The sequence below is a fragment of the Equus caballus genome, chromosome 7 (assembly GCF_041296265.1).
Source record: "Equus caballus isolate H_3958 breed thoroughbred chromosome 7, TB-T2T, whole genome shotgun sequence".
NCBI lineage: Eukaryota > Metazoa > Chordata > Mammalia > Perissodactyla > Equidae > Equus > Equus caballus.
Window position 1 is genome coordinate 86,023,645 of NC_091690.1, and position 23,223 is coordinate 86,046,867.

The window sequence follows — 23,223 nt, forward strand, 5'->3', positions numbered from 1 at the left end:
TATAAAACCACTAATTCCATCATGAAGATCCCACCTTCAGGACCTAATCTAACCTTAATTACCTTCCAAATTCCGCCATCCTTATCTGTCCCCACCTTGAGGCCCAGAAACATTCATGGCTAAGACTCTCACTGCCCCTGTCTCTCTAGTTCCCCAAGGAGGGGGGTGGCAATCAGCCCTTAGTGACAAGGAGAACAGACTGTAGGGGACCTGGGGAGACTTCCACCTTCCCTAGGAATGAGACAATGGCTGAAGATCAAAGCCTTTAAAGAATCAAAGTCAGAGGCCATTCCCATACAAAGTAAGTTTTCAGTATAATTCCGGGTTTTGAATGGTTTCCTCCTCAGAGTTTCATAAGGAAGAGAACTCTGCAGTTCCTGTGGGGAGTTTGTCCTTTCTTTGACTTTCATCTTTCTAGCTTCAGAGTCCGCTCTACTGTCTCATGGTGGGTCTTTGAGGGGCCCTGTGATGGCTCCCTCTGTTATAATACATCTTCAGGATTAGACAGCATCCTCTTTTCTCTCAGATTAGCAAGATGAGAGGCTAGCATAAAAATAGCTGATGGCCAGACAGGCCCCAGATCCTGTGATGGAGATAAGAGATCAGCAGGTCATGATGATAGTAGCTGAAGTGTCCAAAGACATGTGAGATGGGCAAAGATCCCAGAAACTGCAATTTACAACATATTCTGCCACCATCCCTACAGAATATGAACTAGACGGGAGTTTTAAGACCATATGGTGCCAATCCTCTCACTTTACAGAAAGGAGAGGTAAGGCCTAGTAAGGACTGGCAAAGACCACACAGGGAGGCCAAAGCACAGTAGAAATGAGAGGTCAGGATCCTGGACCCCTACGCCCCACCTTAGGTCATTCCTCTTTTTCATATATTACACTGCCACATGTTCTGGTGGTGTTGTCTGCTGAAGAATCGATGGCTGCTTGGCTCAGGGAAAAAAGGCCTCCATGTTCAAGCATGCTAATGTGGACTGTGGCTTGTTGCATATGCCTGTCCATGCTTCCCGGTCCCACCCTCCTGGGGACCTCAGAAATCTAAGCAAAGACTAGATGTGCTGAGCAAAGATGGGGCCACTTGTCCCAAAGGTCTATTCCCAAAGGCAATATGGTCTCAGCAGAGACATAGGAAGGGACAGACACTGCAGTCTCTGTTCTTGGTGCCTTATCAAGTTAGTGACTCAGCAGCTAGTGCCAGGCTCTTTGCTTGGCTAGGATGTGGGAGGATGTGATGCTCAGATCCCAGCTAAAGGAGATTGTTCTGGCAAGCATATCAGCATCTCCCTGAAAGGAGGTTTCTCATTCTGGCTCCGGAGGTGGCTTTGGTGATCATGGAATTTCATGTTCCCTCCCTAGGGATGTACACTTGCCTCCTGGTTTTGCCCTTTAAACGCTTTTTGATCTTGGCTCTTTTATAACCCTAATGTAAGGTTTAGCCAGCTCTGGTGGTCTAGAGGTTAAGATTTGGCACTCTCATCACTGCAGCCTGGGTTTGTTTCCTGGTTAGGGAATCTCACCACCCATCTGTCAGTTGTCATACTGTGGGGGTTGCATGTTGCTGTGGTGCTGAAAGCTATGCCACCAGATCCCTCTTGTTTCTTTTTCTTGCCTAATTGCTCTGGCTAAAACTTCCTGTACTATTTTTCACTCTTGTCTCGTTCCTCTTCTAAGAGGAATAGCTTTCAGGTTTTCACAAGTATGATGTTGGCTGTGAGTTTGTCATATACGGCCTTTCTTATGTTGAGATACTTTACTTTTATACCCATTTTATTGAGAGGTTTTATCATCAATGGATGTTGGATCTTGTCAAATGTTTTCTCTGCATATATTGAGATGATTGTGCGATTTTTATTCCTCATTTTGTTAATATGGGGTATAACATGGATTGATTTGTGGATGTTGAACCATCCCTGCATCCCTGGAATAAATCCCACTTGATCATACCTTATGGTACTTTTAATGTATTGTTGTATTCAATTTGCTAATATTTTGTTGAGGGTTTTTGCATCTATGTTCATCAGAGATATTGGCCTGTAATTTTCTTTTTTTTGTGTTGTCCTTGTCTGGTTTGGTATCGGGGTAATGTTGACCTCATAAAATGAGTTAAGAAGCATCCCATCCTCTTCAATTTTGGGCAATAGTTTGAGAAGGATAGAAATTAAATCTTCTTTGAATGTTTGGTAGAATCCACCAGAGAAGCTATCTGGTCCTGGACTTTTGTTTTTGAGGGTTTTGTTTTGTTTTGTTTTTGATTTTTGGTGAGGAAGACTGGCCCTGAGCTAACATCTGTTGACAATCTTCTCTTTTTTCTTGAGGAAGATTGTCCCTGAGCTAACATCTGTGCTGCTGTTCAATATCCCTCCATTTTGTATGTGGGATGCCACCCAAGCATGGCCTGATGAGCAGTGTGCAGGGGTGCACCTGGTATCAGAACCCACAAACTTTGGGCCACCAAGGTGGAGTACACGAACTTAAGCACTATGCTACCAGGCTGGCCCCCTTTTTGAGGTTTTTGATTACTGTTTCAATCTCTTTGCTTGTGATTGGTCTATTCAGATTCTCTATTTATTCTTGATTCAGTTTTGGGAAGTTGTATAATTCCAAGAATTTACCCACTTCTAGGTTATCACGTTTCTTGGTGTATAGCTTTTCATACTATTCTCTTATAATCCTTTGTATTTCTGTGGTGTCCACTGTAATTTCTCCTCTTTCATTTCTGATTTTATTTGAGTCTTCTCTCTTTTTTTCTTAGTGAGTCTGGCTAAAGGTTTGTCAATTTTGTTTGTCTTCTCGAAGAAGCAGCTCTTAGTTTCATTGATCCTTTCTATTGTTTTCTTTGTCTATTTCATTTATTTCTGCTCTGATTTTTATAATTTCCTTCCTTCTACTGATTTTGGGCTTTGTTTGCTCTTCTTTTTCTAGTTCTTTTAGGTATAGCGTAAGTTTGCTTATTTGAGATTTTTCTTGTTTCTTGAGGTAAGACTGTATTGCTATAAACTTCTCTCTTAGTACCATTTTTGCTGCATCCCATAGGTTTTAGTATGTTGTGTTTTACTTTCATTTGTCTCCAGGCAATTTTTTTTTTAAAGATTTTATTTTTTTCCTTTTTCTCCCCAACCCCCCCGGGTACAGTTGTATATTCTTCGTTGTGGGTCCTTCTAGTTGTGGTATGTGGGACGCTGCCTCAGCGTGGTTTGATGAGCAGTGCCATGTCCGCGCCCAGGATTCGAACCAACAAAACACTGGGCCACCTGCAGTGGAGCGCGCGAACTTAACCACTCGGCCACTGGGCCAGCCCCTGTCTCCAGGTAATTTTTGATTTCTCCTTTGATTTCTTCATTGATCCAATAGTTGTTCAGTCTCATGTTTAGTCTCTACATATTTGTGACTTTCCCAGCTTTTTTCCTGTAGTTAATTTCTAGTCTCATAGCATGGTGGTCAGAAAAGATGCTCGAGGCGTCGGCCCCAGGGCCTAGTAGTTAAAGTGCCATGCACTCTGCTTGGGTAGCCCTGGTTTGCAAGTTTGGATCCTGGGCATAGAGCTACTCCACTTGTCAGCCATCCTGTGGCAGTGACCCACATGCAAAATAGAGGAATACTGGCACAGATGTTAGCTCAGGGCTACTCTTCCTGAAGGAAAAATTTTAAAAAGATGCTTGATAAGATTTTAATCTTAAATTTATTGAGGTTTACCTTATTTCTCAGCATATGGTCTAATTGGAAAGGAAGAAGTAAAATTCTCATTGTTTGTGGATGACATGATTCCCTACATAGAAAACCCTAAAGAATCCACCAGAAAACTATTAGAAATAATTAACAACTACATTAAGTTGCAGGGTACAAAACCAACATACAAAATCACTTGCACTTCTATACACTAATAACAAACTAGCAGAAAGAAAGTCAAGAGTACAATCCCATTTACAATCATAACAAAAAGAATAAAATACTTAGGAATAAATTTAACCAAGGAGGTGAAAGACCTATATACTGAAAACTATAAGATATTATTGAAAGAAATCAAAGAAGACATAAAGAAATGGAAAGATATTACATGCTCATGGATTGGAAGAATAAACATAGTTAAAATATCCATATTACCTAAAGCAATCTACAGATTCAATGCAATTCCAATCATAATCTCAATGACATTCTTCACAGAAATAGAACAACAAAAGACCCTGAATAGCCAAAGCAATCCTGGGAAAAAAGAACAAAGCTGGAGGCATCACAATCCCTGACTTCAAAATATATTACAAAACTGTAGTAATCAAAACAGCATAGTACTGACACAAAAACAGACACACAGATCAATGGAACAGAATTGAAAGCCCAGAAATGAAGCTACACATCTATGGACAGCTGTTGTGTATATATATCACAACTTCTTTATCCATTCATCAGTTGGTGGGCACTTGGGTTGCTTCCACAGCTTGCCTATTGTGAATAACACTGCAATGAATATAGGGATGCATAAATCTCTTTGAATTGTTGATTTCATGTTCTTTGGATAAATGCATAGTATTGGGATAGCTGGATCATATGGTATTTCTATTTTTAATTTTTTGAGAAATCTCCATACTGTTTTCCATAGTGGCTGCACCAGTTTGCATTCCCATCAGCAGAGTATGAGGGTTCCCTTTTCTTCACATCCTCTCCAACATTTGTTATTTCTTGTCTTGTTAATTACAGCCATTCTGATGCGTGTGAGGTGATATCTCATTGTCATTTTGATTTGTATTTCCCTAACAATTGGTGATGTAGAACATCTTTTCGTGTGCCTGTTGGCAGAGTACCTTTGGAGAATGGTAAGTAGTAGCTGTATTGGAAAAATGAATGAAGAGAAGTTGAAAATATAGGCTGGAACCACACTGTGAGAACTATTTTATGCTATGTCAAAGACTATAGACAATAGGAATTCAAGAAGTTCTTTGAGTAGAGGAGCAAAAAGATCATATCTATCTCATTTAAGTGAAGAGGGTAGACTGAAAGGGAGAAAGCCAGACCACAGCAAGAAGCCAGGGGGAAGTTATTGCAATAATCCAGGCATGAAATAAATAAGGGTTGGACTAAGGCAATGGTTGTGAGGATGCGTGTTCTTTTAAACCGCTAAATGTGTGTTAATTTGTCATGCAGTAATAGATAATGAAAGATTTTAGAACCTGGAAGTGGGACCATGCTGTAACAAATACCTAGGAATATAAGAGCAGTTATGGAACCAGAGAATAGTCAGTGGCTGGAAGAGTTTTGAAAAGCGTGAATGAGGAAGTTCTAATTGTCTTGAAGACTAGTAAAAACCTGGACTTTTAGCATACTGCTGGTGAGGACTCAGAAGGAAGTGGGGAACTGTTATTGGAAACTGGGAAAGGGAAATCCCAGTTATGCAATGGCAGAAACTTAGCAAAATTGCCTCCTGTAGTTATGTGAGAAGGAGAAAATGTAAGTCATGACCTTGGATTGTATAGCTAAGGAGGTTTCCAAGCAAAGTGTTGAAAGTGCCCTCGATCTCTTCTCGTCATTTATAAAGCATGGGAGAGAAGAGTGATGACTTGAGGGAGGAAGAATTTGGAATTAGGACCTAATAACTTTGAAAAATCAGCCTCTCCAGATGGCAAAAGATGCTAACATTAGGAGATTCACTGTTGGGGAATCGTGTTCTAGGGAAAAGGTGAAGGTTGTTATTACATATTTTGCTAAAAGGTTGAGAAGATCAAAAGATCAGAGTTTTCAGCCACACTAGGGTTCTTTTGAGAAATTCAGGTGGGCCTCATAGATCTTTTCAATCAAGTCAGAGGGTCTCTAGGAGACTTTAGAGCATTGTACCTCAGCTATTTTAGCAAGAGCCAAGGATAGAGAAGGGATTATCTGAAACAATTTATGGTTGAGACTTTTGTCTAATGGAGCAAATCTCTGTGAAATCCATGGAAGACCCACAGGTACTTGAAAAAAGTTGTTTTAGCAGAAACACTGCCAGCTTAGACTAAAAGGGACAGGAAATTACAAAATCAAAGGAGATATTGGGTCCTCAACATTGTACTGGCTGGAAGTAGGCTGATAAAATCACATAGCTGCAAACGTGTTATCTTTCATGAAAACGGCAGGATGACTCTGAGGACAGAACTGAGAGCCAGGGAGGATTGTTCTCAGGCCTTGAAACCTAATCAAGAGACATTTGTCCAGTGGATTTTAGAATTACCGTGGACCAATGGTCCTTTATTACCTTCTGTTTCCTGCCTCCTTTGAGCCAGGATGTCTATAGCTGTTATCCTATGTCTGTCCCATCATTGCATGTGGAGTTTGTTGGGGGGCTGTCTCTTTAGTTTCACAGGTCCCCAGAGGAGAGTAATTGCCCCAGGAGTTGTGCTTAATTGATTACACCCAGGAGACTCCTCTATGCCTGGAACTGACTTTGATGAAATTTTGGATGTTGAGCTGATGGAATGAGACTCTTGGGAACCTTGGAGTGAATAGATTTTGCCTGTGGGCAGGGCATGAATCATTGGGAATCAGAGGGTGGCCTCTGCTAGACAGAATTCTAACAGAGGCCTCAAGATTCCAGCTCCCTGTGTACACCACTGCATAACCCCTTCCACTTGACTAGGGGCGGGACCTGTGAATATGGTGGATGCCACTCTCATGATTAGGTTACCTTAGATGGCAAAGTAAAGAGATTTTACATATGTAATTAAAATCCTAAACGCATTGATTATGTGTTAGTCAAAAATAAGATTATCTTGGGTGGTTTTGACTTAATTAGGTGATAGCACTTGAAAGAGAAACTGGGTCTTTTCTGAAGAGAGGTGGTCTCCTCCTGGCCTTGAAGCAGCAAGCTACCATAAATTCTGTGTATTCAGGTAAATAAATTCAGCTGACAGCCCTGTGAGCTCAGAAGAGGACACTGAGCCTCAGATGAGACTGCAGCCTAGGTCAGTGCCTTGAGTTCAGCCTTATAAGACCCTGACCAGAGGACCTAGCTAGGCAAAACCTGGATTTCTGACCCATGGAAACTGTGAGGTAATACCTAAATGTGTGGGGTCTTAAGCCACTAAGTGTGTGGTAATTTGTTACACAGCAGTATATACATAAGACAGTTGGAACAAGGCAATGACTCTAGGATTTCAAAAGTGGGAGAAACTTTGATATCAGTCTTCTGTATTCATCTAGCAATGAGTGTAGGGATCAAGTGTTCCCTGTTCACCACGGTATCGCCTCTGTATTAGTTGGCGCCTGCCATGACACAACACCATAGACTGGCTGGCTTAAACAACAGACGTTTGTTTTCTTACAGTTCTGTAGGCTGGAAATCTGAGGTCAGGGTGCCGGAATGATCACATTCTTGTGAGGTCTCTCATCATGAAGATGGCCGTCCCTGCTCATCGTGTACTCACGTGGCAGGTAGAGAGAGTGAGAGCAAGTTCTCTGGTGACTATTCTTACAAGAGCACTTGTACACATTCCACAAATACCATCACATGAGAGGTTAGAGCTTAAACATATGAATTTACATGAGCTGAATTATTTGATTACTCTTGGGAATCAGCTGAGTTCAGCACCACCTCAGCTGATTCCGCATGCCCTATAGACAGGCCCAGTATTCCTTGACAGCTCCCCAGCTCTGGTGTATGTGGCACTGCTTTCTGGCTTCTCTAGGGTGCTATGGAGTTGCCTTTGCATTCCAGGGTCATGTCTGGAGACCAACCTTCAAGAAACTGAAGGATGCATAGCCATAGTGATACTGCCTGACCCGGCATTACCACTTCTCCTTTTGGACTCCTCAGTTCTGGCCCCTGGACGTTCTGCCATCTCCATAAATCTCGTCATCAGTGATCAAGGACACAGCTCTCTAGAAAAGTTGGTCTTCCTCAGTGAGGCTCTGGGATGGTATCTGGCTATCTCACAGGAGTGTGTGTCATCCAATTGCCAACTTACAAGGTCATTTCTCTTCCAGTTTTAAATCTCTTGCCATCCTTGATGAGACTTTCAATAACTTCCTGTATCTGAATAGAAGGACTAATAGTTCTCATTGTAGAGGAGAAATAATTGACTTGACCTGTGTCCAATGACTGATGAGCTCATTCAGGCTCTTATTATTTCTTTCTTTTTTTTTTTTTTTGAGGAAGATTAGCCCTAAGCTAACTACTGCCAGTCCTCCTCTTCTTTTGCTGAGGAAGCCTGGCCCTGAGCTAACATCCGTGCCCATCTTCCTCTACTTTATACGTGGGACGCCTGCCACAGCATGGCGTGCCAAGCCGTGCCATGTCTGCACCCAGGATTCAAACTGGCGAACCCTGGGCCACCGAGAAACAGAATGTGAGAACTTAACCACTGCGCCACCGGGCTGGCCCCTCTTATTATTTCTTACTTCCATAGTTGCTCTGTTCATCTGGCACAATCCTGTTGATTTCTAGAGAAGTGATATGATATCACATTCCCAGGAAAGTGTAGGTTAGACTATACCTCCCCTGTACCTACTCCAAGGATAGCATTTATCACAGTGGTTTCTAATTGCTTCTTTTACACATGCCACAAACACTATACCTGACACTATTTTAAGCGTAACAATGGAGAGCAAAATGGATGCAGTCCCTGTGAGAATGGAACTTTCAGTCTAAGGGGGAGTAGACATTGATCAGATATTCACACTAATAAATGTATAAACTAAAATTGAAATGGTGAGCTGAAGAAAAGGCACATCCACTCTTTGAGATCAAATAAGAAGAATTATAATCTGGCCTCGGGGGTGGTTGTCTTGTAAGGCTTCCCTGAGGAAGATCTAAAAGATGAGTAACAGTTAACTGAGAACAGGGAAGAATGTGGAAAGGCCCTGCAGCAGGAAGAATATGCAGATTCTGGCAAACTGAAAGAATGCCAGTGTAACTGGAGCTCAGAGTGGGAGAGAGCATGGTGAGAATTGTGGCTGGAGCAAAAGTCAGGTGCCACAGCATACATAGCTTGGTGGACTGTGTTTTAGGCTTTTTCACAAATGGCTAGGTTTTCTAGCCATTGTTGGCTACATTTAAGTAGGCAAGAAATCATTTATACAACTTTCCTAGATCTACAGATGAGCCAAGCTCTCCAGGAAGTCTCTAGAATCCCCCTCTTTATGGAAACAATTAATCTTATCATTGTCCTGGCAAGCCTGAGTGGGAAAGATGGGGTCCAGATTTATAGTGCTTGGCTCAGGGCCCTACCAGACACAAGGGCAAGACATTTGTTAGCTCTACCAATCACTTATGTGCAGCAGCTGCTACAAGAATATCCATAAAAGTTTCGCCCGGTGCAGAAATAACTGAGGATCCAAATAAATCTCCCAAACCCAGATACATTCTTGAGGATGAATAGATAATTGTCTCTTATGCATCCAGCTAGTGAGATGGCTCATAGAAAACCAAGTCCAGCTAGGGAATTCATAGTAAAGAAAATATGATTTACCATAAATCCCCAATAATCAACACACAGTCCTTGCTTCAGAGGTCTGGTCTCAGTCGCAGCCAATTCTCCCTGGAAAGTCTGCCCAAGAGTGAATCTCTTGAAAACTAAGTGAAGCAAGAGGGCAGAGAAAGCGAATTCTGCTCACTGTTGGAGGAATTTTCTAAGAGTCAGAATGATCCAAATATAGAATGACCTACCTTAGGAGATAGTGACATCAAAATTGCAAAAATAAGCTAGAAGACCACTTGAGGGTTGTTATAGAGGACACTCAAGTATGTGTGTTCGTCTAAATGGCCTTTAGTGTTTCTTCCCACCATGAGAATCTTAGAGGCAGAAAGCATGATGTGAAAGAGTAGCTGTGAGATGGAAAACAATGAGAACTCAGAGAGAGAAAGAGAGTGTTGGTAAAAAGCTCTCAATAATGAGGAAGAACAGAAGGATCTGATTTTGTTTGGAATGGGAGCAGCTTGTGCCAGTGCACCTAATCCGATCTGGGCTTGGGAACTGCGGGGAGGAGATCTGACAGTGCATCCTTTCTGGGAGCTGTGGCTTCCAGCTTGAACTCAGGTCTGCATATCTAGCCAACTTCCTTGAATGTGCTTTCCAGATTTTGAGATCGAACTGGAGTTATTATGGTTTGGATGGATGTTAGTTGTCTATCACTGAGTAGCAAATTACCTAAAAACTTAGCAGCTCAGAAGAACCAATATTTATTATGTCACACAGATTCTGAGGGTAGGCTCTGTGGGAGACGCTCAGCTGGGTGGTTCTGGCTCAGGGTGTCTCTTGAGGTTGCAGCACAGCTCTCAGCTGGGTCTGCACTCATCTCCAGGCTCAACTGGGGCTGGAGAATCCACTTCTAACTTCACTCATTTGGTTACTAACAGGCCTTCATTTCTTGCTGGCTGTTGGCCAGACACCTCCATTTCTTGACACGTGGTCCCCTCCATAGCCAGCTCGAGTGCCTCACTTCATGTCATCTGGTTTCCAAAAGGAAGTGATTCAAAAGGGAGAGAAATGTGAGTGAGTGAAATAGTGTTCAAAGAGGAAGCAGAACTAATATCTAGAATAGATTAAGATCTCCTGTACTGAATAATAAGAAGATAATGTGCTCAATTAAAATTGGCAAAATAGTTGAACAGGAACTTCACAAAAGAAGACAAACAAAAGGCCAATAAGCACATGAGGACATACTCATGTATCAGTAGTCATTAGGGAAATAAAAAAACCCACAATGAGATATTGTTATGGAGTCATAAAAGTGGCTAAAAATTAAAAGACTGAAAATACTAAGCATTGGCTATGATGTATGGAGCAAGCTGAACGATCACAATACACTTCTGCTAGTGTAAAATGGCAGAGCCATTTATAAATTGGCATAGTCAGTTTAGTTATACAGACACTCACCATACAATTTCTAGCTATTTATCCAAGAGAAATGACTTCAGCTGTTCACAGAAATACTTGTACGTGAAGGTTCATAAGAATGTCATATGGAATAACCAAAACTATGTTCATTCAACAAATTTTGGCATACAATGGAATATTACTTAACTCTTTCTCCCCAATTCTTGAGAATTAACACCTAATTAATTCCCCAAATAATGATATACGGATATATGCAACAATATAAATAAATCACCCAAACATTATGCCGAGTGAAAGAATTTAGATAAAAGAGTACGTACCATCTATCTACGGAAAAATGAATCCACAGTGATAGAAATCACATCAGTGATTGTGTGAGGCAGGGGTCTGGGGGATATTGACCTCAAAGTGGCATGAGGAACATTCTGGGATGTTGGAAATATTCTGTACCTTTTATTGTGGTGATGGTCACGTAGGTTTTATGATACACTTTTCGTAAAACTCATGGAAATATAATTCATATGCATAATTTTATATTATATAATCAACGAGCTGGTTTATGGGGCCCAGATTTGCTACCAGATAAACCGATGAGACATGCTATCATAAATATTGATGACAAATCCAATATAAAAAGATGCACACTAGACAACTGCCATGAGTTTATTCTGCATTTAGATCTAGTTTATTTCAAACCAAAAAGAGTGATTTCAATATCTAGAAGTGTGCACATAGGTGTGTCTTCCATGCTCCTTGTCCTACACATTTCTTTCACTAAAAATTAAAGGAAGTAGAGTTCAGTTTCATGGTGATCTAGGAGAAAAAAAATAACAGATATAATGTAATTACTTATGAATCATGAGCTTCTTGTCACATATTATCTCATTTATTCTTTATATTAATGCTAGCAGGTGAATACTATTGCTACCTTCAATTTACAGATGGGGAAACTGAGGCTCAAATAGAGTGTCTGGCCCATGGTCATATAGCTAGTAGAGGGCAAACACAGTACTTGGACCCAAGCGTATGCTCTGAATTCAGGTGTACACGACACTGTAGTATATACTCCAAAAGGACAGTGTCATTGCCTTTCAGACTCAAATGATAGAATAGTCACAACTATAACTGAGGGAACAGTATTCTAAATAAACAGGACCTATATTTCCTGGCAGATGATCTCAGTGTCCCAGGGAGACACTAGAAAAACAGAAATGAACCCAAATTCTAGGGATTTCAGCTATTGGGACTCTCTGTTCTTTCTCCAGACACCAGAGTGGGCACCTTCCCCTGTCGCTTTTTGCTCTTGTGGACCCAGGGAGGGTTAGAGTGTGGACAGCACCCCAGCAGTACCCAGCCATCCAACAGTACAAGGGCAGTCACCTTCTTCCTGAAGCCATTTCATTGCTCAGGCCTGAAGGTCCCTGCGGCGATGGCCAGAGGGTTTAGGGGCCACGTTGGTGGGCACAAAGTTGCTCTTCTCCTCAGTTAAGCTGATTTGCAGAAAAGAGAAAAAGAGGCCTGTCAGTAAGAGCCTGGGGGCAGAAGCCTGACCTATGGAATCTTCATGGTCAAATTACTGCTCTGAGAGGCACCAATGAATCTTAAGAATTTTCTCCTAAACACAGTTATCACAGAAGAAAATCATAGGCCAATAGGAAAAATGCCATGATCACTCTCCATAGACATTCCCAGAGGTGTCAGAAAGCCCAGAGATGATGCTGGGTAACTGTCGATGGGACACAGAGCTGTAACAGTCAATCTTTCCTGTATAAATAAATCAACCAGGCTTACATGACTGGAGAGAATTACGGGGCCGCACCCAAGCCCATTCTTAAGGACTGTCTAGAAGCTACATCCCATTCTCAGGTACCAAGTAGTCCTTCTTAGGAAAAGGAAAATTCCCCTGCCTTAACTGGAAGAGGAGGAGAGTTGGCAGCATCACGTCATGGAGGTGCTTACCTGCTCCTCAGGGCTCCTGTTCTTGCTACTTGAGGTTGGTCACAGGGACCACCCAGCATGCCCTGAGTCCAGCTACCTGGAGCTAAGGCTACTTCTAAGACAGGTGTCCCTGAATCCATGAAGCTGGGATCTGGGCCACAGAATAACCACCACGATTCGGTCTTTTTAGAAATATACTTCATTTCCCCAATGACAAGCACATTCAGAAGCTGGAGTGAGAAGCTCTGCTATGAAATTCTCAGGGACTCACAGGGCTGCCCTCTCTCTCTCTGATCTCTTCCTGGGTGATTCTCTTCTGGTCTGTAGGTCCTGCTCTCTCTCCTCCCATCTGAGCTTCCAGACATCGACTGCCACAAAGAAAGCCACTGATACCAGCCCGAAGAACAAGCAGAGAGATCCATACACATCAAGTTATAGGAAGGAAGCAAGAAAGAGAACTAGAAAGGAGAGGGAGGGGCTTAGTAGGCATCCTGGGACGTGCCAATGGGAGGTCCGTGGTCTCCCTCCAAGCCTCTGACCATGACCCTATTCTTGCCCCACATTCCAAGCCCAATTGTAGTTTATGGAAACATGAGACTTGTTGAGGTCCTGTGGGTATGTGCCCAGCACGTAGGTACTCAGATTACTGCACCGCTTAGCTCTGGGGCTATCCAGGCTGCAGGGAAAAGACATGCCAGGTGGTACCATGCACTGGCTCTGCTGCTGTGGCTGTCACACGGAAGGTTAGAGTAGAAGTCACTTGGAGCCTCGCAGGAGGGCCAGGGAGGAGGGCAGCTCACACCTCGTCCATTAGGAGAACTCAGAGGTTCACTGAGCCAGAGCAGGCTCAGTGGGGAAGGGCTGTGGTGGAGAAGCTGGGACCTTGTCTGGCATTCCACATGCTGCGCAGTCCTTCATGCTCTGCAGAGAGGGTCTCAGGGGGATGCAGGGGCAACACGTGCCTCTGTCGGGGCAGTGCTGGGGCCAGACCAGGGACAGGTGTGTCTCCAAGCTCAGGGTGCACGGGGAGAAGGGGCCGGGAAGGGTGTCTGGCTCCTGACATCATTCACATCTCCGTGGATCCTACACATCCCAAGACCCCAGACCTACCTCCAACACTGCTCCACCTGAGCCCACCCTCTGCAAGGCCTTTGGCTTCACCTTGCAAATGTGCAATGAAGGCGCCTTGCAGGTGAGAGAGAATATTGTATGCAGGTTAACAAGGTGGAGCCAAATTTCCAGAATCTCCTGAGATATATAGGGTCCATCTGCTGGGGTCACACTTACCATTCCTAACTCCTGCAGGGCTGGGAAGTCTCCTCAGTAATGCCAGACCAGTGTCCAGAGAGAGGGATTCCACACCGTCCCCAACCGCTTTCAGAAATGGATCTTTTTACATGTGATCTAGCCACAGTCTCTCCACCTGACCTGTCTTCAGTGGAGCCTGAGAACAGCGGGGCCCCAGGTCGGGGTGAACTGACAGCCTGCTGGCCTCCTGTCCGGCTGGGTTCTCTCCTCCTTCTTGGGCCTGACAGGAGGGAGGGGGTGCCCTGTGCTGGGTGGGGTGGGGAGTCTCACCTGTAGCTCTCTGTCTCCTGCTGCAGTGCCTTCAACTGCATATATTCCTTCACCAGACCAGCCAGTAGGAGTTGTGTTTCCTCTTCAGCAAGTATAGTAGGGTCTGGGAGGCTCTCCAACATATCCCTGGGGAGGGGAGGCAAACCCAGTACAGGCTCAGAGCCCCCGCCTGCCCCCTCCCCGGGAGAAGCAGCCAGGCTTCCTGGTTTCTGCACCTTCTCCTGAGAACGTGGCCACCCAACTCCCAGTGCACAGGGCATGAGGCCAGCGTCCTTCCAAAACGCTCCTTCACCAGGAGCCCGGCACTGCGGTGGCCTTGAAGAAGTGGTTTGCTAAAACTGGATCATACGGGCTTGTGAAAACTGGATGGTTAGATTTTCAGGAATTTTATGAGCTTAGTGTTAAACATAGCCATTATTAAGAATTAAATGATAAAACTTACAATTACAGTTTGAATGTGGAAAAGGTTTAAGTTCAATAAATATAATTTGTATGAGGGTGACTTAGATTAATAGATCACATATCAGATTTAATAACAACAGGTTTATATGCAGAGTAGTTAGCAGATTAGGATGCAATTCACTTCTCAAATTATGGTTGAATTAGATAAATAAGTCTGCTACAGATACGTATGTTTGGTAGAAAGCAATGAAAACCTTCTGCGAGGCTCGATGAGCTATATGAATTTTACAACAAAGAGTATTGTATATCTTATTTCTATTTGTAAATTACATGTGACACATCTTTATATCTTAAAAAGTTTATAATAAACTTCTATGCAGGTTTATATACATATATTTCCGCCTGACATCTGGTTGTTAAACAGTCAGAGCATGAAATTGTTTGATCCCAAGGGAAGTGGGAGGGGAGCGTGCTTCTGGCAGGGCTGTCTTACCCCAATGACGCTGCCTGGAGGATGCCCGCCTGGTACAGGACCAAGATGCTGACAGGCAGAAAGGCGGAGAACTTCCAGAAGCCCATGACACCTCTCTGCAAGGGAAGAACGACACCACTTTCAGCAGTCAAAAGTTTTGTGAGCCCACAGACCTGGGCTCTGGTCCTGCCTCTGCCTCTAACTCCCTGGCTTCCTGGCTTCAAGCTGGTCATGTCATTTCCGTTCACTATTGTTTCCTTGTCAGTGACTCCTGGGTGGGTCTGGTGAGCATGTAGCATGCGTTGGTCAACAAAGCTAGAGTAGTGAGCCCAGAGTGAAATTGGGTGGGGAAGGTAAGCTCCATCTCCCCACACCCCACCGTAACGACTCTCACACCTGTTGGTCAGGTCTCTGTTGAGGACAGTCTCAAAGGACCTTGTCACAACAGCTTTTCCATAATGCCACCCAGTTGTGCTCCTTGTGTGGGGCTTTTGCTCACATCCTGGGGTGTGTGGGGGAAGATACCTAGTGAGGGAACATCTCTGAGGTTGGAATCTCTGAGAAACTGAAGAGCCAAATTCTACTGCTCAGCCGCTCTGCACTTTGGCATAGAGTACCCTGTAAGAACCAAGCTGAGAGAGTGTTAAATTCAGACCCAGGACTCAAACTGGGGAAAAAAGCTCCCAAAACACAGTGTTCTGGCTCAGGTTGGTAACTGATTTCTGGGGGACTGCTAGGAACTAGATGTGATTCATGAGTGCTCGATTTGCCGAAGCTGCTCCTGCCTCCTGCTCTGCGCGCTGTGCTTGGGGAGCTCAAGCATCCCAAGATTGGCCTAAGCATGTGCAGCAAGAAACTGAGACTGGAGCCCACCTCAGCATGGGAAGAGTGGAGCAGGGAGTCCCCGAACTGAGACTGTCCAGTGTTACCTGGGGCAGCGACCTGGAATGAATCGGGGACTAGTAGAGATTCTGTGATGAAGAGATCCAGACAGAAGCGGACAGAGACTCTGAGACAGGCAAGGAGATCAGCCAAGAGAGAGACTAATGGAGACAGAGGGAGAGAGAAATAGGAGTACAAGGTAAGCAGGAAATTCAGGGCTCACCTGGCAGCAGGTAGCTTGGAGCAGAGATAGTGGCAGCGGCAGCAGCATTGGCCTCAGGCGATGGGTACTGTGAAGAGTCAGTGACATTTGAGCCTAGCAGTGGCTCTGATGCCTCCCAGCACCAGTGTCTGCTCTTATTCCTGCAGCTCCGGGTCTGGGGTGGTCCAGGAATTCTGGGCAGCCAATGAGGGGAAGGATCTTGTGCCCTGATGAATTGTGTCACCGTTTGCGTCAGAACCTGGAGCATCCAGCAGGACCATCCTACTTGTATCTGCGTTGAGGTCATTGATGGAAGGGGGAGGGGTGGTGACCAAGGAGAAACTCTTAAAGTGAGCAGGAATTTGAGGACAGTTTGTCCTCATGGTAAATTTCACCTGTTCAGTTCCGTTGATTTTCAACACAAGCCCCAGTCCATCCCCAGCTTTGAGGTCTTTTTTTTGTCAGAGTCTAGGACTGTAGGGACTCTTGGCTTCCCCAAACTCCCGCTGGACCCCTGTCCATGGAGAGTTGGAGGGTTAAGGTGCAGTGGGGTTCATTCTGGGCCCAGGCAGGATGTCTGATTCAGGGAGGGGGAATCACCCACAGAGGAGCAGGGCTCCTGGGAAGCAAGAGATGGAGGCGAGAGTGAGAACTTTGTCAGACCTGAACTCAGTTCCAGCTGCACCAATTCTAGGCAGCAGGATCATGGCAAGTAACTTGTCAGTGCTTCAAGTACTCATCTTTGAAATGGGGCCCCGACTTGAAGGAATGCTGTGATTAGCAGCCATCTGGCTGGCTCCCAGCTCGACAGGGATCTGGAAGAGCTTCCTGGCCCACATAGGGGACTCTGTAAGATCTCCTTCCATACCTTCCGAACGCCCACCTTGTGTGGCTGACTGGACTCCTGCTGGGTGGTCCTACATGTGGCTAGGGAGGGTGTTATGCCTGGCTGGGTCTCAGTGGGGAGGTGCAAGGAACAGATGCTTCCCGAGACTCCAAGCCTGCTCTAGCATCTGCTTTTCCACCTCGCCATCCGTCACCTCTCGCTCCTCCGCCCGTCTGAACCATTTGCCCAGTAGCCCCAGCTTCCGGCTGCTCTTTGCCAACTTAGGCCTGCAGTTTCAGCCCTGCACTGCATGCCCCGCACTTGAGTCCTTCACTGGAGAACAGGGTGGGCTTGACGCTGCTGAAGAGTCCCTGTGGAGACTAACGCTCACACTCACTTCCACACACACAGACTCATTACTGTGTTAAACATGCGCCCACGCCCCAAAGCACAGACATTCTCAAAACGACACTGGCGCGGACATCCACTTGGGTTCACTTTCAATTGCGTCCCAAGTGTGCCTGCGAGTCTCTTGTGGGATGGCATGCACACACTGGCATGATGATGACCCGCTCGCACCGTACCTGCACTCGCTCTCGAGAATAAGCGTGCTCCACAATATCAAATTATGCACAACCTCGACCCTCTAACCCCCTGCTCAACAGGGTTTCAGGACCCCTCTGCCAGAGCTTTCTGCTACAAGCCTGCCTGGAAGGTCTGAGGTCCTACTTGCCGCCCTCAGCGGGTGGAGTGCGGGGAGAGGAGCTTCCCACTGTCCACGCAGCTCCGGGTCTGAGCGCGCACCCGCAATCCGCGGCAGGCTGTACAGATCCTCCCAGCGCCGCAAGCACAGCTACGGCATCGGGAATGGGGGTGGGGAGGGTAGGCAAGAACGCCAGCTGGGTGGTTGTCTCAAACAAAGCAGAAACTAGCCCCGGGGATGCCGTAAGTGAGCTGAGCCACCGGTCCGCACTCCAGTCCTCAGTCCCCAGGAGACACAGCATTTCCTAGGACACACCTGCCTCGCGGCACATCTCTTCCCATTCCACTTGGTGGCCTCTATGCTCGGGGACACCTAACTTCCAAGGTGCCCTTATTCCACTTTCCTCCTTCTTAACTCCCGGGACGGCACTGCCTCAAGGGAATAAGAGCTCGGGGCAGGGGAACTGGGTGTCTGAAACTCGCTCTCCGCAGGGCAGACAGGCAGGGCGGCCGGGGAACCCGGGAGTGGAAGGGCGGGTGGGTAGGACGCAGGTGCGCGTCAGGCACGGAGCCGGGAAAGCGAGCGGAGCAAGGGACAGGGCTCAGGATGGCGGATCCTGGGTTCGGTGCGTCCTGGAGCCTAGAATCAGGCAGCCGCCGCTGAGAGCCAGTCCGGGCTTCGGGGCTCAGCAGTTTGGGTCCTGAGCCCTGACCTAGGCTTTCCGTGCGGAGCTGCAAGGCCGAATTGGCAAAGGCAGCATAGGGGACACTGTGCGGCAGGAGGTTGGGCTCTGCCGCTCGAGGCTGCTGTAGGGGAGTCTTTGCTCTCAGGTGCCAAATGCTTTCGCGGAAATGACTTCCACTTCCGATACCTGAGATTTCTAACACATGAACCTTCTCAAATCACTAGTAAGCATGTGTTCGTGAGATTGCATTTTCCTAAGGAGAGAAGCATAGCATTCACCAGTGGAATGGTGACTGCAAAATGGTTAAGAAACGACTACTCTAGAAGCCGATTTCGTGGCCATGTCCGTGTGAGGGCTCAGAACTCTAGCCCTGGAGGCCACGTGTGCCTTCAGCCTTCTTGCCAACATTCACTCCTCACTCGGAAATCTTTGGTAGCTACCAACTGGGCTGGCGGTGTGGGGGAAGGAATCAGGTTCTGCACCCTTCTAGAAGGTGCTAGGGTAGCCGCCAGCAGTTTCAGACTTTCCTTTCAAGGTCAGTGTCTTCAGTTAGGGAGGGACTGGTACTAACTCACCCCTCAAGCCCGCCTTGAACTTGCAAGAAGTGCCTGGTGCTGAGCTGGGGGCCGAGGTTTAAAAAAACAGTCCTTTACTTTGGCACTTGGCACCATGTCTGGCACCCTGGCAGGCACTCAGCCAATGTTTGTTGAATGAATAGAACCAATTCATTCCAGCAAGTTCACCATCCAGTCTCACCGCTGTTACAGGGCTCTAATCCCAGCCTGCAGAAAATCCGGACCTTGTTAGGTAGAGCAGCGTCGTGCCTGGATTCTGAAATTGTGAGCACAAACATTTCAGTCAGACTCCTCCCATTTCATTTGGCACACACAGTAGGTTTCCTGATAGACGTTTCCAGGATTGAGACAGAGGAATACGGGTTATCCCAAGGATTCTTCCTAAAATCTAGGGTCTCCTAGTGTAAAATATAAAACCACTCTCTTCTGAGCCCACCCCTGATTTACAAGTGGACTCATGGACGTCCAGACCCTCGCTGGCGCAGACTGCATAGATTGCATCCAGCTTTCCCTGAAACTTCTCTGAACTTCAGCCCTAGACAGCTTGATCTAACGAAAGCTGCCAAGGAAAATACTGATTTTAAAATAGTCACCTGACTATTTGGCCCTTGATTTAATGATCTTATTTCATAGCTTTTAAACCGGAAAATCAAGGTCAGTTGGAAACAATCTAGTTTGCCAAAAAAAAAGTTTTACAACACTGTGAACCTAATAGAAACCTTATTAAATTAAAGTTGGGAGGCCAGAAGGTGGCGCTCTCACGCCCTACCTCTATAGCCCAGCCCAACAGGAAGAAGGTAGACTTCTTCTTCTTGACAGGCAGGAAGCTCAGCCAATGAGAGAATGTCATAAGTCAGCCAATGAAAAGCCACTACACATAGAAGGCTCAGTTCCTCCAGGGGACTCTTTGTTTTCAGTAGCGCTGCCAACTTCCTCTTCTCTTTATGAAAGAGTTTCTCCTCCCTTGCGGCTGGGGGACTTGCAGGTGGGGAGCCTTGGTTGCAGACCTGAATTGCAATTCTCTGCTGGTCACAAATAAACCCATTTATGCTGGAGGAATAACTGACTGCCTCTTTGCTATTAGAAGTCAACAATTCTAATAAAATCTAATTGCAGTGTTTATTTCCATTCTTTTAAATTAGATTCCTATGCTTTTTGATTTAAAGTTTTTTGAAAAGATGATTTAACATGCTGTGCTGGAGACCCATATCTGGTTGAAAATTCTTATGTGAGTTTCTATGCAATTAAAAGACTTACACCTAAAGGCTGCTCCTCTAATTCTATACAATGTGTATATGATCTAGACTCAACAACAACAACAAAACCACAACAATTACAACTGCAGTGGCAGTGGCAACAACACAATTCCTTCTCTTTAGCCTGGGGGACATTCGGAGCTGTCAAATTAACTGGAGGATTTCCACTGAAAATTGGTTGTACTGGGTTCTACATCCAAGGAGCTTGGAAGTCACCACTCTGTCCCAAGAGCAAATAAAAAGCTGAGGAGATTGGAAGAAAAAACAACTCTTCTGCGATCATTAAGAGAGATGAACACCGGGCAATCCCTTCCCCCAAGATTGGGGAGACAGACAGGCAGATACAGGGAGTAATGGCTGACTGGAGCAGAGACTCACAGGGGCAAACCTCAGTGGGAACCAGCACTGAGGTAGGAAAACCTGAACTGTAACTTATGAACTGCTAGGGGCTTAGTGTAGACGGCTCTTGAGAGTTAAAACTCCAGGGGCACCCAGTCAGAGGGGCCACCCACAATTGTGTGAGTTTTATCTCTAGGAGCTCGACCAGATTCTCACAGTACATATGGCAGAAAAATCCCCTGGTGGGATTTGCCTCCAGGAGCTACCCCTGGTTCTCACAGTAAATAACAGAGAAAAATCCCCCTTTGCCTCCAGAGGAGGAGTGGAAAGGAATCATTGTGAAATAGACCAGAGTGTTCTGTTCTTCTTAAGAAGGCCTACCTTCAAGAGAAACCAGTTAACCAGAGCCTAACCTGCTAGGGTATTATCATGGCCTAAGTTAGCAGGAGGAAGGGAAACACCCAACAACAGTCAGCTCTAGCCTTCCCACTGCCATTAAGAGCTTAGAACCAAGAATATGACGTCAGTGAGTTTTAGGGTAGACAAGGAATGAGAAAGGCATTTGTGGCAGAAGAAAGGAATGGGATATGTGTCCGTGGGGTTTTCCTGGCCTCTCATGCTTGGACAGTGAGAAGGCCTCGCTGACTTTCCTCCAGAGAGGAGTTGACCTGCCCTGGGGCTGCCTTTCCCAACCCCACAGGCACCTTCTTACTGTAGGCACCAGGAGAGGTTCCTTCCAAGGTCCAGAGGCTATTTTAGGATGCCTTCAGCTGCCAGGGAAAATGCTGAACATGGTAAACCATGCCAGGCAGGTCACTCTGAGAGGTGGATGGACTCAGTTGGTGACATCAAGGAATCACTCTGGATGGGTTTCTCTTAGATGACTAAAATTCTCCCTTTGCGCCGACTCACAGGATCCAGAATGGCTCTCCTCTCCCTGGCTGAGAACAGTGTTCCATTGAGAAGAGGGATAGAAATAGGAACCCTCCCACTGTACCAGGAAGCTCCTTACAGAAGCCAGTCCTTTATGAGCACTGTCCGGGAACCATAAGGTGCGTATAATGGTATTTCCTCTATAAGTAGTGTTGCCTGGGATTGGGAAGAGTATGGGTTTGGGATTTCATGCAGCTGGATTTGAGTTGTGGCTGTATCACTCACTTATTGTACTTGAGCAGATGATAATCTCTCTGAGCCACAGTTTCTCAATGTGTAAAATGGGGATAATAATAACTACCTGGCAAGAGAAAAGACATTTTATTAAAGACCAGACACATTGCTTGGCCTGGAGCAGATACCTAAGAGTGGTGGCTGTTATTATTATAATAAAAGCCTATCCAACTATATCAGCTTAATATGATAAATTACATGAAATCAATACACACTCCTCTGCCTTCTTAAGAAGAAGGCAATCTGTAAGTCTTTAATTCTCACAGTAAAACCAATTGCCAAAGCCACAACACGATGGATCTGCCTTGCCCACCTCTCAGATACATTCCTGGCCATGTTGCAGGCTCATAGCCCAGCAGGATTAATGACAATTTATATTCAACACCTAGCACATTGCCTGGCACAGAGCAGGCACTCGAGAGTGGTGGCTATTACTATCATTATAACAAAAGCTTCCCCCTTCAAGTGCCAGATTATGTCAACTTGTATAGAAAACTGGATAAAATGCACTGCATATTCCTCTACTTTCTTAAAAAGAACATTCTTAAAAAGAATAATTCTTTAATAGAATAAACTGAATATAATTTAAATTCTTTCTTGAGGAATCACTGACATTATCATGAAAATATCACTGAATGTGTTCGCATAATTACAGCTGCTCTCAGGGGAATAAGACCTGTGGGGCCAATAGCCCCAAACTAGATGATGTCACGCTGCCAGTCTTTTTGATGTCTAGTAGCTATATAATTTTATAGTTATTCTGTTTCATTTCTTCCCATCAGGTTGTCAACTGTCACTTCTTGCTGATGTCATTGCAACTGTATTTAGTAGCAATCCACCCACTTGCATTTTCATTTGGTGTGCAGTGAAACAAACCAAACAAAGGATAATGGTATGGAAACAAAAAGCTTATAGGCATTAAATGAGAACCAGTCAAGAATTATAAAAAGGGTCCTTGTGCTCATCTGCTCAATTGATCTGTACTCAAGAGAACAGAAACAGAGCTCGTCAGAATTACGTGTAAACACAGCAAATCGATTCTGAGTAAGCATTTAGGAGCAATGGTCAGGAATGTCATGATCTTTTTTCCTTTGTTTTACAATTTGGCAGGGGACTTTTCCACAATTTTTTTTTTATGACGTGATATTGTTTTCCACAATGGCTGTCCCTTTTGACTTTCTGGCTACACATTAACGGTGATGTACGTTCATTTACATTTTACATTGTGCACCAAAAGTGCACAAAGTTTCTAATTTCTCCACATTCTTGCCAACACTTATTATTTAGTGGCTTTTTGTTTTTAAATAATAGCCATCTTAATAGGTGTTAGGTGGTATCTGATTGTACTTTTGATTTGCATTTTCCTATGACTAATGATGGTGGGC

The 23,223-nt window shown here is 45.1% G+C and overlaps 1 protein-coding gene and 1 long non-coding RNA gene across 4 annotated transcripts in view; one reads left to right on the plus strand and one right to left on the minus strand.

The window, feature by feature from the left end:
- Nucleotides 1-22,778, plus strand: part of LOC111774369 (uncharacterized) — a 36,867-nt gene extending 14,089 nt beyond the window's left edge. Inside the window, exons 2-3 of the long non-coding RNA XR_002809356.2 lie at nucleotides 21,586-21,723; nucleotides 22,621-22,778. This is a non-coding gene — a long non-coding RNA (uncharacterized lncRNA). The remainder of the gene's footprint in view (nucleotides 1-21,585; nucleotides 21,724-22,620) is intronic.
- LOC100071632 (calcitonin gene-related peptide 1-like) lies at nucleotides 11,472-19,332 on the minus strand. Of its 3 annotated transcripts, none has more exons than XM_070273407.1 (5): nucleotides 16,309-19,332; nucleotides 15,225-15,319; nucleotides 14,330-14,455; nucleotides 12,194-12,303; nucleotides 11,472-11,626 (listed from the first exon to the last, which is right to left on the minus strand). In XM_070273407.1, the coding sequence occupies exons 1-4, from the start codon at nucleotides 16,393-16,395 to the stop codon at nucleotides 12,219-12,221; spliced, it is 393 nt and encodes a 130-aa protein (XP_070129508.1). In that variant the 5' UTR covers nucleotides 16,396-19,332; the 3' UTR covers nucleotides 11,472-11,626; nucleotides 12,194-12,218. The 3 variants fall into 3 exon arrangements, with proteins under 3 accessions (XP_070129508.1, XP_070129509.1, XP_070129510.1); XM_070273408.1 differs by lacking the exon at nucleotides 16,309-19,332 and adding an exon at nucleotides 16,133-16,273; XM_070273409.1 differs by lacking the exon at nucleotides 12,194-12,303.
- Nucleotides 22,779-23,223: the final 445 nt, after the last annotated feature.